At 38.7% G+C, this 15915-nt stretch overlaps 1 protein-coding gene across 1 annotated transcript; it reads right to left on the bottom strand.

Annotated features, from left to right (window-relative positions):
• Nucleotides 1-14918, bottom strand: NOA1 (nitric oxide associated 1). Its single transcript, XM_015815361.1, has 7 exons — nucleotides 13718-14918; nucleotides 9748-9912; nucleotides 8674-8879; nucleotides 5484-5615; nucleotides 3797-3913; nucleotides 1412-1529; nucleotides 1-376 (listed from the first exon to the last, which is right to left on the bottom strand). The coding sequence occupies exons 1-7, from the start codon at nucleotides 14916-14918 to the stop codon at nucleotides 147-149; spliced, it is 2169 nt and encodes a 722-aa protein (XP_015670847.1). The 3' UTR covers nucleotides 1-146.
• Between the last annotated feature and the right edge of the window lie 997 nt (nucleotides 14919-15915).

The raw sequence follows: 15915 nt of genomic DNA, 5'->3' as shown, positions 1-15915 counted from the left end.
CACAAAGTTGCAAATAAATATGACCTTTAATGTGCAGTGACAATTTACCAAAACAAAGTAACAATAAGAAAACTAATTTCTTTATTTTTAAACAAATAATCATTTGCTGTTTTGGGATAAATTAATTACACTGGGGATTTCATTATTTATAAACCTTTATTTTTATACTTTTTCTCATTTATATTAGATTTTAAATTTTGCACAAAGGAAGGTGGTCTTTTAGTTCTATAGGTTGAACTTCCTTTCACACGTTCCCCTTTCAAATGAACAACGTATGGCAGCAGAGGTGGTTTGCGGAGAGTTACCAGTGTTCCCTCAGGAGTATAGCATCTTAATTGCATTTTGTTATTTGAATGAGCTGTAACTGCAACCCAACCTAAAGAGAGGAAATACATCACTTTATAACTAAACAAATAAAAACACTTAATCTGATTTACTGTGAACTTCAGTTTGAGTGATGCAACAGAGTCATATTGATTTCCACATTAGGACCAGAAGCAAGAGCTATTTCAAAAATCTTCTTCAGGGTTTATTCTCAAAGCCCTCATAACAATACTTGATAATGACAATAGAATCAAAAGACCAAACATTAGTCTTAAGTATGAAAGTTCTTTTTCTGTAGTAAATGGAAACAGTATTCTGAAAACTGGTTGTTCCCTTCATGTGGTGCACTAGGCGGATCTAAAAGATTGCAGTATTTCCTTGTCTGACAAGAGAGCACTCTCTTTTTCAGGTGTGGGACTGAAAACCAATGGGAACCACAAAGACAATTTAAAGGGAAATGTTCCAGATCCTTAGTAAAATAATCCTAAATTTCCCGTTAATGTGAATATGCCAAATTCATAGTTGAATAGAGAAGTGCAAGTACCTGCTACATAAAATAAACTCTACTGACAGAAAAAAAATGCTCGGTGACATAAAATTATTTCCCACCAATCAACTAGCAACTTGGGTATTCTGTTTGCACTTGTCTCAGAATTATTTGCTGGAGAGAATATGCCTTCTATGAGATTAAAAGACTGGATCACTTGACTGCAATCCTATCTGGATTCACACTGTGAATATAGCGAGTTTAGATATCCTTTTGAGTTGAGATATCCTTTCATTCAAAAATCTGGAATGCAGGTATCTTTGCTTAATGATGGTATTTGGAACTAGCAACTGTGTCACTAAATGACACGGTCATAACGCATGATGTCATTGGCTTGCTTGATGTCATAATTGCAAGCCAAGCACCTGAGCAACTAGACTGCGATCACATGTCCTTGGGACACTGCAAGGGCCACAACTTCACAGACTGTAAAACTCCCCTCATTCAGCACCATTTTGAATGATTGCTGAATGAATAGTTGTAACTCAATCACTACCTGTAATAGGTCTCCTATTCAAAAGAAAATGTGAGGATCTTTACCAGCAGATGAGAGTTTTATGTCAGCTACTGCTTCATCCTCTCCAATTCCTTTCAACATCACTTCCTGAGGAACAAGTGGTGGAAATTCGTTCATTCGTTCTTCACCTCCCATTGGAACCTTGTGTTACAATTTAGAAAGACAGTCTTTTAGATAATAAAAAATAAGATTCATCTGATAAAGCTAATCAGCAAATTATACACTAATATTAAACACTAGTAATTTTCATAGATATAGATATTTATAGTAGATACTATATATAATTTCTGCCTTCAGTTTTAGAATTTATAATTTAGTAAAAGCAAAACAGGAAAAGTACAAAGCAAAAGAAACAGAAAAAGTTGGAAGTAAGCCAGTGGTTTAAAAAAAGCATTGAATTATAAGGATGTCTCTAAAAAAAAGTTTTAGATGGAGCAGTAGAGGATGAGTGGTAGGTTTTCATGTGAGGAAAACTACAGTTGAATATGCATGGATACTAGAAAAAAGTCAGAAGACAAGATTAAAGAAATTCAGAAGCAGTTTAAAATGAAAAAGGATAATGAAAAAGATGATGGACAGACATCCGAGATATGGTTGAAGTAATCAGAGAAAAATGAAAATCAATTAGTGTGAAAAGAATAAGAGAAATAGATAAAGCCAATGAAATAAACTTTGCAATATAATGGATACAAAGTAAAGCAGATATCCCAAACAGGAAATGTGATGAATACTGAAAGATAAAGAGAATTGATAAATTAAACTCTCTACTTAAAGTATAGCAAAATAATATATGATTTTTGACACTGACAAGAGTATATCTCAGGATTGTCTTTTTACCACCAGTAGTCCCAAGTTGGGGAAACTGGGCCAACTGTAGATGAGCAGGTTGAGCCGAAGGGCCGAATCAAACACATTATCAGTTTGGAATCTCTAAGTCCAACCCTCTCCCTTAAAGTCCATGACTTATCTGGCTCCAATTCAACTTTACTGTTAGTAGTTCAGATTCTTGTGTATAGGTAACATGAAATAAACTTGTAGTACTTTTGAGCTGTATTCTAGTTCCTGATTTCTTGCATCTGACACCAATCCTGCTATCTTGTGAAATCAAATGCAGAACGCAAAAAGAAGAAATTATTACACAGCATGCGCTGGTGGGACTCCAGAGAATTTTGAGAGAAACCATATCCAACAAAGGGATGCACTCATGTTTATACATCCCAGAAAGATGGGATGAGACTAAAACATAAACAACAGATGATGTCAGCATACATATTCATAAGTAAAGTATCTCAAGTTACTATTTGTGCCTGTTCTTCACGAACAAAAAGGGGAGGGGGAATAAAGCAATAAAACAAGGAGGGAAACCTCTCCCCTAAATCAAGAAAAGGGGATAGTTTGGGAATGGCAGATGCCAAAATAAAAAAATAAATAACTAAATTCCTATTGCAAATGTATGGGATTGTCTTAAAAAGATAATGAGCTGTCCTTATATTTCTATGTATCAACTTGATTTAATCCATTCCACTCATCTAAGAATTGATTTTCCCCACAGTCCATCATACAATTCAGTTAGAAGAAATGAACTAAATTTGCTTAAACAACTTGTCTTTGAATTGCTTTAAGTTGCTTAGTGGGTAAAAGCTGCCAATTTCAACAGAACACGCAACTCCATAAGCAGAGAACAATACATAGGAACATTTTAATATTTACCAATCAAAAGGACTGCATCTTGGCAGTGGTGAGAGTTAAGTTTCTACATAAAGGACCAGGTGTCAATGAACCTACAGGTGACTGTTCCTTTGTATTATATCTTGAATGCTCACTTGAATAGTTGCAATACTGTAAGGCAGAGGTGCCCAAAAGGTTCCATGGAGAGAGGTTTTTCCACGGACCGGAGAGTGCGTGGTTTTGTGTGCTGTCTGCATACCACGGATGGGACTTTGCTTGTTTGTGTGGACCGATTGCTGGCATGCCGCAGGCCGGTACCGGTCCACGGACCGGGGGTTGGGGACCCCTGCTGTAAGGTTTTAAAATATTTTTTATGTTTTAAGATTAGCAATCATAAATATAAATGCCCATAACCCTATTGGGCAGCCTTTTTTTAAAATGTGATCTTCAGGTAGCAATTATTTTGTTCCTGGAACTTACATAAAACCTGCTGGGTTTTTTTTGCTATCTTTCTTTCCAGAGATTGGAAAGACACCATGTGCAGAATTATTATCATTTTGCATAAAGTGGAAGACCACCAAGATAGGGAAAACTTGATTGAGACAACACAGTCACAGCATTGTCTAACAGCAGAACAAAGCTTCTCTTGTCCAAATCCCAAGAGGCATGAATGCCTGTGAACAGGGAGATTTACAAGGCTCAACAGATTCTCCAGTCAGTGTACTTAAGGGCTGGCTTACCTTTAGTAGTGTTTGACCTGCATGCTTTTGATATACAGCATCTGCTTTTTCTGTTGAGGTAATATGCACTGGCAACAAATTAGAGGCCACAACAGAAAACCAGGAGGACCGATTTCCCTAAGGAATAAAAAGTTTGAAAATTAAACTGCCTGAAAATTTCTACATATTTCTTAATTCAATTAAGTTTTAAAAACCAACTTTATTAACTAGCGCAGTGGTTCTCAACCTGTGGGTCAGGACCCCATTTGGGGTCGATCGACCATTTCATGGGGGTCGCCAAGCAAGGCTGTCCGCCATTTTTTTTGTCCGCCATTTTTTCCCCCTTTTCCGGCGGGTGCCTTACCTCCCTTGGGCTGGGCCAGCTGGTGGTCGGCCTGCTCTGTCTCTGCTGCTTGCCAGCTACGCCTCGGCCGGCGCAGGGGGCAGAACCACGCACGTGCGGCGCTCCCGGGCAGGGAAGGTCCTCGACTTACGACCAGTTGGGTAGTCCTCGACCTATGACCGGTTTAGTCCTCGACTTACGACCGGTTGGGGTCGTGGCATTAAAAAGGTTGAGAACCACTGAACTAGCGTAATGTCAGTTCAGCTAGCAAGTATTCTCCATTCTCTATTGTTGATAACTTGGCTTCTGAAGGCTGCTATCTACTGTAATAAACTGAATGAACTTCTCATTTTTAAAGCATTCCTAGAACCAATTCCTTAGAGGAAGAACATTTTCAGTTTGGTTGAATATCTCTGTATCTTGTTTGGAATACACATTCACACACGCAAACCTGTTAAAATTCCCTTTCTCTGGAAGAGTTGTGTAAAATAAAGCAATTTAGTAAAACAATGGCATTTTAGTCCCTTTAGTTGAATTATTCAACTTTTATTGGAATAATGTAATCTTAAATTCTTCTTCCATTTTGCCCTATTTAAAAATGAAGTGATTAGCTTAGGGGTTTTTTTTTTTTTTTGAGGAAAAACATTTCATCTAATTCATACGGATGAGGACCAAATGATTTTAAAGTATTTGAAGATACTTTCTCCCCTTTGGCTTGAAGTTCTCTGGAGAAGCTTCCCAGAGAATACAATAGTCAGTGTCTTCAGCTGCCACAAGTCCTTTTATACACACAGAGATGGGACATGACTGGTCATGAAGTCAGGAGCGAGGTGACTAATTTCTGTTCCCGTTGGCTGTGTGAATTTTTTTTTCAAAATTTAGTTCTGTTCTGCGGCTTCATTCTCTCCTTTTTTCTTCCTATTTTTTAATTGGCTCCAGTGGTTGGAGAGAATGGGATACATTGAGAAGCTAGAACCAAACCCTCAAGAGGGGCTCTTCCAAAGGGACCGAAAGGGAATTCTTGTTTGTGCCTTCTTGTTATTTAGAGGAGCTAAACTTCTCTAATCCAGAGACCAATCCAACCAATCTGTTTCTGGCTTCTGTTAATTCAGAATTGATTCCTGAAAGCTATATTTCAACCCAGAATGCAACAAGAGAACACTGGGCTACAAGACTTTAATGATCCTGAAAAAAACCCGGCTATATTCAAAGTCATTAAAGCAGCAGCCCCCCCATCAACTCTGATAAAGTGGATAGTATTCAGCAGCAGCAGGACAAGAGAGAGTTAATTACTGGTACCCTCAAACTGCCCAAATCATATTTTGTTCTATACATCATCTACACTAAGTTCAGAACTCCTCTTACCAGTAAATAATCTATACGTCCCAATGCACCCAAAAATAGAGTCAATCCAGGTTTAAGTATAAATGTCCTTGGAACAATGGCACAGTCTGGCAAAACACATTTGATTTCTTTTTCTGTTAGGAGATTTAAAACCTAAAAGAAAATCAGAAAACATATGGAAATTAGAGGCTGAAAGGTTAAAATATTATGCCGGCTCACAAAGAGATGGCATATTGGATGGGGCTAAAATATGCAGATAGGAGCATAGATGAACAGCATTCATAGAGACTCATGCAATAGCTAGGATCCACTTCCCTGTTGCAAAGTGACAATTCAAGACAAATATAACTCAATTTCAATTATTCCATTTTTTATAACAGAGGAAGCAGCCTGACTTGTGGCAGTTAAGAAGGATTTCATGTAGAGCCAAATGAAAAAGCAATGAAGCATGTAAAACGTCTTAATGCTACTGATGGCAAAATAATACTTGTGTAACCGCTCTTCAGGTGCTGAAATGCCTACTTTACTTAGTTACCATTGAATTAATGAGAAATTTAATTCAAGTGGTCATAATCCAAAGTACAACTAGAGTTGTTCTGTAATTTTCTGCAGCCTTAAATGCCAAACAAAATACAGTATTCTGTTTCCAAATAATACACAACCAAATTCAGCATGCTGAAGGACAATAGTTAATCAGCAGTTTTACAATAATGCAGGGCAAACAATTTTTAAATCAGTTTCAGAAAGCCTGGTGTTTACCTTTCAATACAATGAGTGGAGGAGAATTGAACATTTCACTGAGCAGCTGCCACCTAATAAAAGTGAGCAAAGTAATTGTTTGGAAATCGTCTTGGCTTAGAATAGTGTTATATTTGCCCACCTATCAACCACTCATTGACATTGTTTGGCACTAAGTACTGCTATGGAGAGAAGGGAAAGAAAAATACACTGGTATACCTGGTTGGTTTCCAAGTGAACGTATGTCTTTGTATTGTGCCCAGTTTCTTCTAAACTATATTGCATTTTATATTAAGCTAAGAATCAAGTTAAATGTTGGAAGTTTTAACATTTTTCAAAAAGCTGTGATTTAAAGTTTGAAAAATGGTAACAGGAATCTGGAAATAAAAGTCAGGATTAAACACAAGAAAGGCTACAACATGGATATTATTTCTAGCATCGCCCTCTGTTAAAGATGGCAAACATCTGAGGCAATATCTTCCTCCTCTTTTCCCCATAACAGCCCGTTTGAGGTAGACTGGGCTGAAAGTGAGTGACCGGCTCAAAGTCAGTCAGTCAATCAGTCAGTTACTACTGTATATAATTATGTATCTGTGTGTGTGTATGTGTGTGTGTGTGTACCATGTTGTGGCATTTGGGAAGTGCTTTTCTCAAAAACTAGATTATTTTTCAGCAAAAGTACCTTTTAAGCAAAAATATACCTTTCAACAATTAAGTCCTTTTTTATAATTTATTTTGCTGTTCTGCCTACATATGGCAATACTGTAACAGAAGTTTATTTCTTTACTTTAAAGAATTCTCTTCTCTGATCCAGAAGAACTGACTACATAAAAGTCTCAAATATATTATTCTTGGTGAAGATGACTGAAAGGTGGTAGGTTCATAATGAAGTCTGGGTGAAAACCTATATAGAGATGAGATATATCAACAAATGGATAGGGGAATGTGACCTAGCTGCTATGCTGTAATTTATATAGCATTTTGTCATCTTGTCTCCTCATAGACACATGCACATGCTACTGGTGCACATGCTACGGAAGACATCCTCCCTGGATTCAGAATTCAGTGGTCTTAGATAACTATCACCAGGTCTTCAACCTTTCCTTTTAGGCAAGGTTATTGAGATGGCTGTAGTAAAATAATTACTGAACCTCTAATGAACTGGATTACCCTAGGTCAATGATGGCGAACCTTTCAGAGACTGAGTGCCCAAACTGCAACCCAAAACCCACTTATGCATCGTCGGGTGCCGGGTGGGTGTGGCCCATTGGGTGGGTGTGGCTGCATTGGTAACAGCAGACTGGGTGGGACTAAAATGTTCAATCAATCAATTCCAACTTTGCAAGATCTTTTTTTTTTCCCACAAGAAGTTGAAATTGATTGATTGAACCTTTTTTTTTTTTGCACATGGCGACGGAGGCTTAAAGTGAAAAGGTTTTATAAAACCCAGCTGAAGGCCTAGGACTGGGACGACGGCGCGCGTGCCCACAGAGAGAACTCTGAGTGCCGCCTCTGGCACCTGTGCCATAGGTTCACCACCACTGCCCTAGGTCTATTTCAGTCAAGATTCAAACCTGGAAATGGGATACAGAAGACAATAACAGGATCTAGAAGGGAAATACCTTACTCTATTGAAATGCTTTATGGCAGGGGACCCCCAACCCGTTTGGAACCAGGCCATGCAAGTGGCTTGTGCGCGAAGGTCCATTTGTGTGAGCTGTATGCGCATGTGCCTGCCACTTGTGCAAATGGAGCTGTGTGCTCACGCATAGAACCATCCCCCCCTCTCCCCCCCCAGTCTGTCAAGCTGGAAATATTGGGGTCCGCTGCTTTATGGGATTGAAGATGGCGGACATTGTTTGCATGTTCTTCCTCAATGGGCAGGTATAGTCAGGTTATATAGGGGAGAAAAGATCAGCACACAGATCACTAGTGGAAAATATGCTGGACATTCAATAACTAAATAGCATAAAATCCATGCTTCCATCATTATCTTTGGAATAATATACAGAGAAAAGGGGAAGCATCTTTTTCATACAACTTTACAAAGCATAGTAACTGTATAATCATAACTTTGTAAGGCTTTGATAGAGCATGTATGTAACTGAAATTTCATATTTAATATTCTATCTAAGCTGTTTAAAGCTAAAAGCTAAATTAATTCAGATTTTTCCTTTAAGATAATAATTGGCAAGATTTGAAAATAAATTAACGAATAAAAGAAGTACAAATGTGTTGTGAAGGATTTACAAAATTCTAAAGGTTTAACCATGATTCTATTTCTATACATAGTTCTGTTATTTATAGTTGGATTTTTTTTCAAATTCTTCAAGTAGCCCAGACACTCCATGTATGAAATACATTTTCAGCTCCTCAACACTTGAAAAAAAGAAGAATTAAGATCACAGGAAGCTGCTGAAATAGTGGTTTCATTTCTGTTTTAGACATCAAACAAATTTAACAGTATACTTACACAATGATCTTTTATAATCCCTGGCGTGTCATAAAACCAACGACAATCTTTCACTTCATTGTACGTCAATTCATTTTTTTTGGTATCAGCTTTGAGTGAAGCTTTGGGTTCTTCCTCCATGCTAATAGACAATGCCTCAACATCAAAATCAATTTCAAGATTTTTCTCATTTTTTTCTGATTGTTTAAAGGTTCTTCCAATTCTTCCTGTAACATAAACAGAAAGATATACAGGTACATGTAGATTATTCATGGGTTTTTTGTGATCTGTTCTGAGGCTAGCAAATGCAATAAGAATTCAACCAAAAATTAGCACCTAGACTTTGTACATCCATTGCATTAGGCTTTTTACACTTTTTAATTTTAGTGTAGTGCATTATGAAAAATCAGCTAATTGTTCATTCAGTAAATTAAGGTTAAACAATGCACTGCTTTAAAGTAATGTGGATGCTAGGTACAACAGACTCTAACTTTGTAAATTCTGACTCCTCTCTACTGCACATTCTAAACATTCATCATATTTTTTACCTTCTGATGAGTGAACTAAAACTATGGGCAGGTCTCTTTATTTCATTTGTCTTTAAAATCATATCTGCCTCACTCAAAAGACTGTGGAAATAGTAATAACAAAAATTATGTATTAATGGAATCTTCCCGTGATAAATCTGAGCTTATAAATATTCTTGTAAATATTTTCATAGCATAGATCTTCTAATTAGATTTAATGTTCTTTTCATATATTTGTACTTGTGAAAATATTTGCTTTGGAAAATGATTTGTTTTGGACATCCAGGTAAGTTTCCAAATTGATAATTTTGAATTTTTGACTCATTTTAGAAAAATCTGGTTCTCCAAGTGCACAGACGTATCTAAACTATCCAAAGCAATTTGGAGCCACCTAATTTGATTATATAGGTGAACTTTCTAGTCCGATAATAAAAAAGATCCATTTTAGATATACAACAATATCTGCCTTTAATTGGATCTCTGCGTTAAATATCTGGACAGACTTGGAAAGATCTATGAAATATTTGGGAGTTGCAGCACTTGCACAGTTCCCAAAGCCCCCACCCACCTATTAAGTATCCTTGCTTTTTGAGAATATTCAGCTGTTTTTGTTCATTTATATTGAGGTCTTCTTCACTTTTCTCTGAATCTTCCTTTAGCCTTTCTTGCCTCCTGAGTATTCTGTAAGGTGTAGGATTAATAATTGGAAATTTCAGGAGATTCAAAGTAGTGCCTAGGGGAAAAAAATGGGGGAAAAAACCATCATAAATTTCCATAGTTGGTTTATATAGAATTGGCAAAGAATTAAGATACTAGAATAGGTTTAAACAATATAGGTCACAAAATGTTATGTGAGACATACAGCTTTTACAACATCTCAAGTAACTCAGAAAACGAATTTGTAAAAGAAACTGTAGCTATAGGAGGGCCTATTAAGAAAATGAGATAATGGATAGCAATTGAGGTTAAAAGGAGAAATATTGAGTCAATAAATTCACACTTCAAATCCTGCCTCAACCACCACTAACTTTAAGCAAGTGTGAAATATCAATAAAATACTGGCTTATTTTATACTGGCCAAATTTATTACAAAGCATACATTATTATTATATTCAGAAATTAAAGCAAGTTGATATACCTTTTTTGGTCTAGGGCTGCATTATGATTTCCTGCCCAGTTTGATGATTCCAGGGTCTGTGGCTAGTAATATCAGTGGATTAGAGATGGGAATATTTTTTGCTTCCTATTTTGTCCCTTAATCCCCCACCCCTCTGAACAGCTTCAGTAAAACCTAGTGCACTGATTTTGCCCTTTCATCCCCCTTCTCTAAATAAACAACTCCAAAACATTACTACTTCTGTGGCAGAAACCAAAACTGGCATGATGAGAACCGTATCCATCTTATGCAGTTTTAAATCAAATAATCCTTGGAGTTATGTTAGCTCCTTCAAAGATTTCAGTGGCAATTTGTAACAGACAGCTGATTAATGTGTTGCTTAGCTACATTAACTCTAGTTTTCTAATCCAGGAATAAAGCTACTTCCAGGTAGAAGGCATGACAGGTACATCTGTTCTTGAATTATCTTTACAAGGTCATAGAATAAATTTCCTAGTGCTTCCTTCTATTTTTTTGCTCTCCCCTTCTTCCATTCTAGCCTGCAAATTTCATTATTTCTTGTTGGTTCCACATTCAAGTAGGGCCAAGCCTGCTACAATACAGGTGGTCCTCAACTTCAAACTACAATTGACCCCAACATTTCTCTTGCTAAGCAAGATAATTGTTAAGTGAGTTGTGCGGTTGTTAAGTGAATCTGGCTTGCCCCATTAACTTTGCTTGTCGGAAGCCAGCTGAGAAGATTGCAAATGGAAGTCACATGGTCTTGGGGCATGCTAATTGCCAAGCACCCGAATTTTAATTACGTGACCGTGGGGATGCTGCAACAGTTGTGTGAAAAGTGGTCATAAGTCACTTTTTTCAATTGTAACTTTGAACTGTCACTAAACAAATGGTTATAAGTCGAGGACTACCTGCAATGTTTTTGAGATCAGTACAGTAGGCTAGGTGGTGCCACCAATGGGGGGAAACCATGAACAGTTGAAAGAGATTCCCATTACTGTATTGTTCTTTTACTTGAAAGGCAGAAACTTAAATTAATGTAACAGTTTTGAGAAAAAAAGCAATTGTTAGATTTTTAGAAAAAAAAAATATAGGGCATCCATTATATTATTACATAAACGTTTAGGGATCCTGTATAAAGGCCATCACAGGTCTCAGAATAACTTTCATTTAAGAGATATGTCAAAATTATGGCACTTAACTATAGTTATGTCTAAAAGTTATGTTCTTTCTTAAAGAAAGACTGAATTCTTCACAGCCATAAAATGAACTCAACAGTAACATCTTTTTACTGGTTAACTGTGAAACTTACAACTGTCATCAAAGTGTTCTCAACATACTTGTTCTAAAATTATTAGCATTAGGTTTCAAACACCATTAGTTGTCTAGCAAGAATCATTTAGCCTTTCTATAACTCTATTTTCTGCTTTGCATTAAACTATCATTTTCAGTTTTCATGCTGCTACTTCTTGCTGGGAAATCCTTGTGAGATCCAGCAGCCGGAATGTATAGACTAGCTGTGACAAAGTCACATCCAGGGTGCACCATGAGGCTAGTCTATATCACACCTTAGAAGACAATTAGCTTTAAAAAGGGAGTGGCAAAAATGTGGGGCAAACCAATTATTACCTATACACATGGATTATCATGATCAAATATTCAGACTCAAATCTTGGAATCTGCCATGGAAACTTGGACAGCAATTAGTCAAAAATCACTTTGCCATTGAGATAGCATGGCACCAGGACTGGGCCATTTCTAACCCAGATCTGTTTAATTTAGTGCGTGATACAGCACAGCTTCCCTTTGGCTTTGATCTCCAAGGAAAATCTGGACAGCCTCAATCGGATTCGAACCAATCCTGGCAGGTGTCAATATTGGAAATATAAATGGGGGCTGGTTGATAATCCTAACTGTGATTGTTGAAATGTCCTGCAAATTTTATATCATATTGTGACAGAATGCTCCCTCAGAAGGTTCCCTGGATCCCTGCATGAAATACATCACCTCAAGAGTACTGCTGTCCAATGGCTAAATGATTTACATATCCAGCATTAGGTTTTGTCACTCCAGTAAATACTCATGCATAATTTAATTCCATTCATAATTTTATCTATCACTTATACTGTGTTTTAAAAATAATTCACTCCTCTGATATTTTATATTTTGATACATATTTTACATGTTGTTTTTGTGAATTTTTATGCACTGCTATATTCTGTTATGTCATATGAAATACACACACATACACACATGTCATAATGCAGTAATACTCCTTAGTATATATATATGTTATCACATTGCAGTTCAATTATTTAACTATGTAATCTTCTATACAGTGAAATTGTCAGGGGTGATGTAATGTTCAAGACTAGCAACACCATAATTGCTATATTTCAATACTAAACATTTTAGATCTGGCTGCTGCAAGAATCACCTCAACTTTATACCAATACATTACAGTTTTTAAAAATAAAATAAAACAAAGTATCTCTATAACTATCATCAAAAATGATATAGCTATGTCACTTAAAACTCTTATGAATTACAAATACAAACTGGATATATGATCTCCCTCTTTTCTGATCTATAGGTTTTTTAACATCAGTGGCCGACACACAATTCTAATGCACATGGAATAATAGGCACGTAGATATATTTAAACCGGACATACCCACAAGGCATTTAAGAACTAGCACAGAAGAGATTAATCTAATCTAAAGACAACATTAACTCATATAAATCTAAAAATTTCATAGTTTGGAACAAATTCACAAAAGGTCAGCTAGCACAGCTAGCACAACATACTTTGCTATAGTTAATTTAAGCAGATTTTTCTTGTTAGCCCGCCTTCTTGGTTTACATGATACACTGAATCATAAACAGGGCTGGGTTTGTAGAATATAGTAGCTAAAGTGTAGTTGGCTAGTTTGTGAATCCGAGCCAGCAATTTCCTTTAAATTAGGAGTAAAGAAATCTGTAATCTTACAGATCATTCAAAACAGACTGAAGAACTTACACGGCTAACACATTTTCTGATGTATTGGGTATAGTGAAAAATCCAATTTCAACTCAGCAAAAAGAGCTAGTTTGATGAAATGGTTAAAGTGCTGGCTAGAAACTAGGAGACTGTGAATTCTAGTCCTGCCTTAGGCATGGGTGACTTGGCTGGCTGGGTGACTTGGGGTTGGTTACTCACAGGGTTGTTGTTGTTGTGTGTGTGTGGAAAGAGTATTAAGTATGTTTTCCACCTTGAGTTATTTATACAAATAAAGGCAGGACAAAAATCAAATAAATAAAGAAGTGTCCTGGAATAGCTTTTAAGTAATGCTTTTTAAACAGAGTACTCAGAAGTTCCATGTGGGTTTTCCTGAATGGTCTTAAGGATAAGTTGTCAAAGCATGCCTTAATTTCCTCTTACCGGGGAAAGGTGAGATGGTTGCTCTGTGGATCACCTCAGAAGCTCTGGATTTGCAATAGTCAGAATGCAAGAGAGTATTAAAGAGGGTAGACTTTCCGCTGTTGGCTGCTCCTACAAGGAATACATCCCCATTTAGTTTCCAAGAATGCTGCAACTTGGAGATCAGCGTTTCTATTCCATAGCCTGTCTTGGCACTGATGAGGTGTGCATCAATTATACGCTGGTCTGGGGTTCCTGAAGGCTGGCTCAAATCAACAAGGCCAGCATCTGCACAATTCTTCAACAGCAGCTCTTGGAGGTGCTTCAGGTATTTTGGCGAGTCAGCAGGCAGAAGATCTACCTTGTTGCCTAGGGCAAATATGTGGGCATCGGCCCCCACCAACTTGGACAGGTCAGGCAGAATTGAGTCAGGCAGATCCAGCATATCCACCATGCAGAGCACGAGGTGTGAGCGTCCATGACGAGGAGGCCGTTTTAAGGCCGCGCTCACCAGGTTATAGTATGCCTCCCGGGACATTTCCACCTTGAGGGCCTGCTGGTGGTGCATCAGAAGCCAGCAGCGCTGGCACACAGTTCCTTCCAGCGCCTGCCTGACGGGGTCCTTCCAGACCTTCGGCCCCTCCGCTTCCTCCTTCGGTTCCCTCGGTCCTCCTCCATCTTCCTTCCGCTGCAGCAGCGCTTCTGGCCTCACCAGGCTCAGGTATTTCTCGCTGGGCAGATATCCCGGCACGGCCGGATCCCGGCAGTGTAGCTCCGCGCCACATCCCGAGCAGTTCACTCCGCTCGACGGCACCGAAGCGTCCGGCCGCCCCCCCGCCTGGTGTCTTCGTGCTGCCTTCTGGCGTCCTTCTTGGCGCTGCGGCGGCAGCTTGTCGCTCTCAGCCCGCTGCTGCTGCTGCTGCTCCAGCTCCTGCTCCACCGCTGCCTCCACCAACCGCGTCTCCTCATCGAAAGACAGCTCCTCGGGGGCATATTCGGGGAAGACGAACTCCTCCTGCTCCATCAACTCGGGCGACACGGCTACCGCTGCCTCTCCCCAGCGTCCGCGGGGTTTCTTCCCGAGTGGGAAGTGAAGAGGGCCGCCCACCGAGGTGCGGCAAAGCAGCGCGCCGATTCTTTTACCGCAAGCAGGGGCGGAAAGCGGTGGCGGCTGCCAAAAGCGAGGAAGGCCCCCAGCAAAAACCCGCCGGAAGACGTTCATCGCCGCCCACGAGCAAACGGCCCGGGACAACCGGAGTCAGACCAACCACGAGGTCCTTCAGCCACTTGCGACTTTTGCGGGAGGAGCGCAGGCGTAGCGGACGGACTGGGGCTCCTCCCCTTCCCGGTGAAGTTCAGGCCTTCAAGCCTGAGGCATCCGGGAGAGAGAGACCGGCTGGATGGCAAACTCAAGCCCAAATTAGCCCTAAAAATTCAGAGTTTACGATTCAGTTTTAAGGGTTAGAAATGAGCAGTTTTGAAAGTTTTGAATAATTTCAGCAGTGCCATGCTGGGACTCTCAAAGGAAGCGAAAGTGGGACTTTAGAGAAGCAGGGTAGGAAGAGTATTGAACCTGTGAACTTTGGAGAAAACTGGTAATACCATGGACAGCAATGAAAACAAACATAATCAAACAAATCAATCCAGAGTTGTCTCTCAAAGCACAAATAACCAGGCACAAATTATCCTACTTTGGACAAATTATGCAAAGACCTAACTCCATAGAAAAGGCTGTGATACTGGGAAAGGTGGAAGACAAGAAGAGAATGACCAGCAGCAAGGTGGATGGATTCAGTTACAGTGGCAACGCATGTACCGTTGGGAGACTTGAAAGAACAGGTTAGGGACAGGAACCGGTATCATGGAGAAAATTATGTGGTTTCTAGGATTGAAAATGACTTAATGGCAACCAATATTGGAGCATGTAGAAAACTCTTTTTTGCAGCTACTGACCCACAACTGAATCAGAATTCTGTGATCAGCAGATTCAGAACTAGCTATTGCTTGCTCATTTGAAAACACATTTTTTTTATTTTGAATATTAAAACTAAATTTGTTCACTTATTTAGGAATAACATATTAACTGCATACTCTACTGCATTCCACAGGAATTGCTCCTCTTAGGTAAATGAGCGCCTTTAATGTCTTAAGCGTATTATAATGGTTGCTCTTCCTGAAGGAATATACAATTCCATCTATATTCAAATTATTCCTAGATC

Source organism: Protobothrops mucrosquamatus, unplaced genomic scaffold, assembly GCF_001527695.2.
Source record: "Protobothrops mucrosquamatus isolate PMUCROS unplaced genomic scaffold, P.Mucros_1.0 scaffold337, whole genome shotgun sequence".
In the NCBI taxonomy this organism is placed as follows: Eukaryota; Metazoa; Chordata; class Lepidosauria; order Squamata; family Viperidae; genus Protobothrops; species Protobothrops mucrosquamatus.
This window is presented reverse-complemented; position numbering and strand designations above follow the sequence as displayed.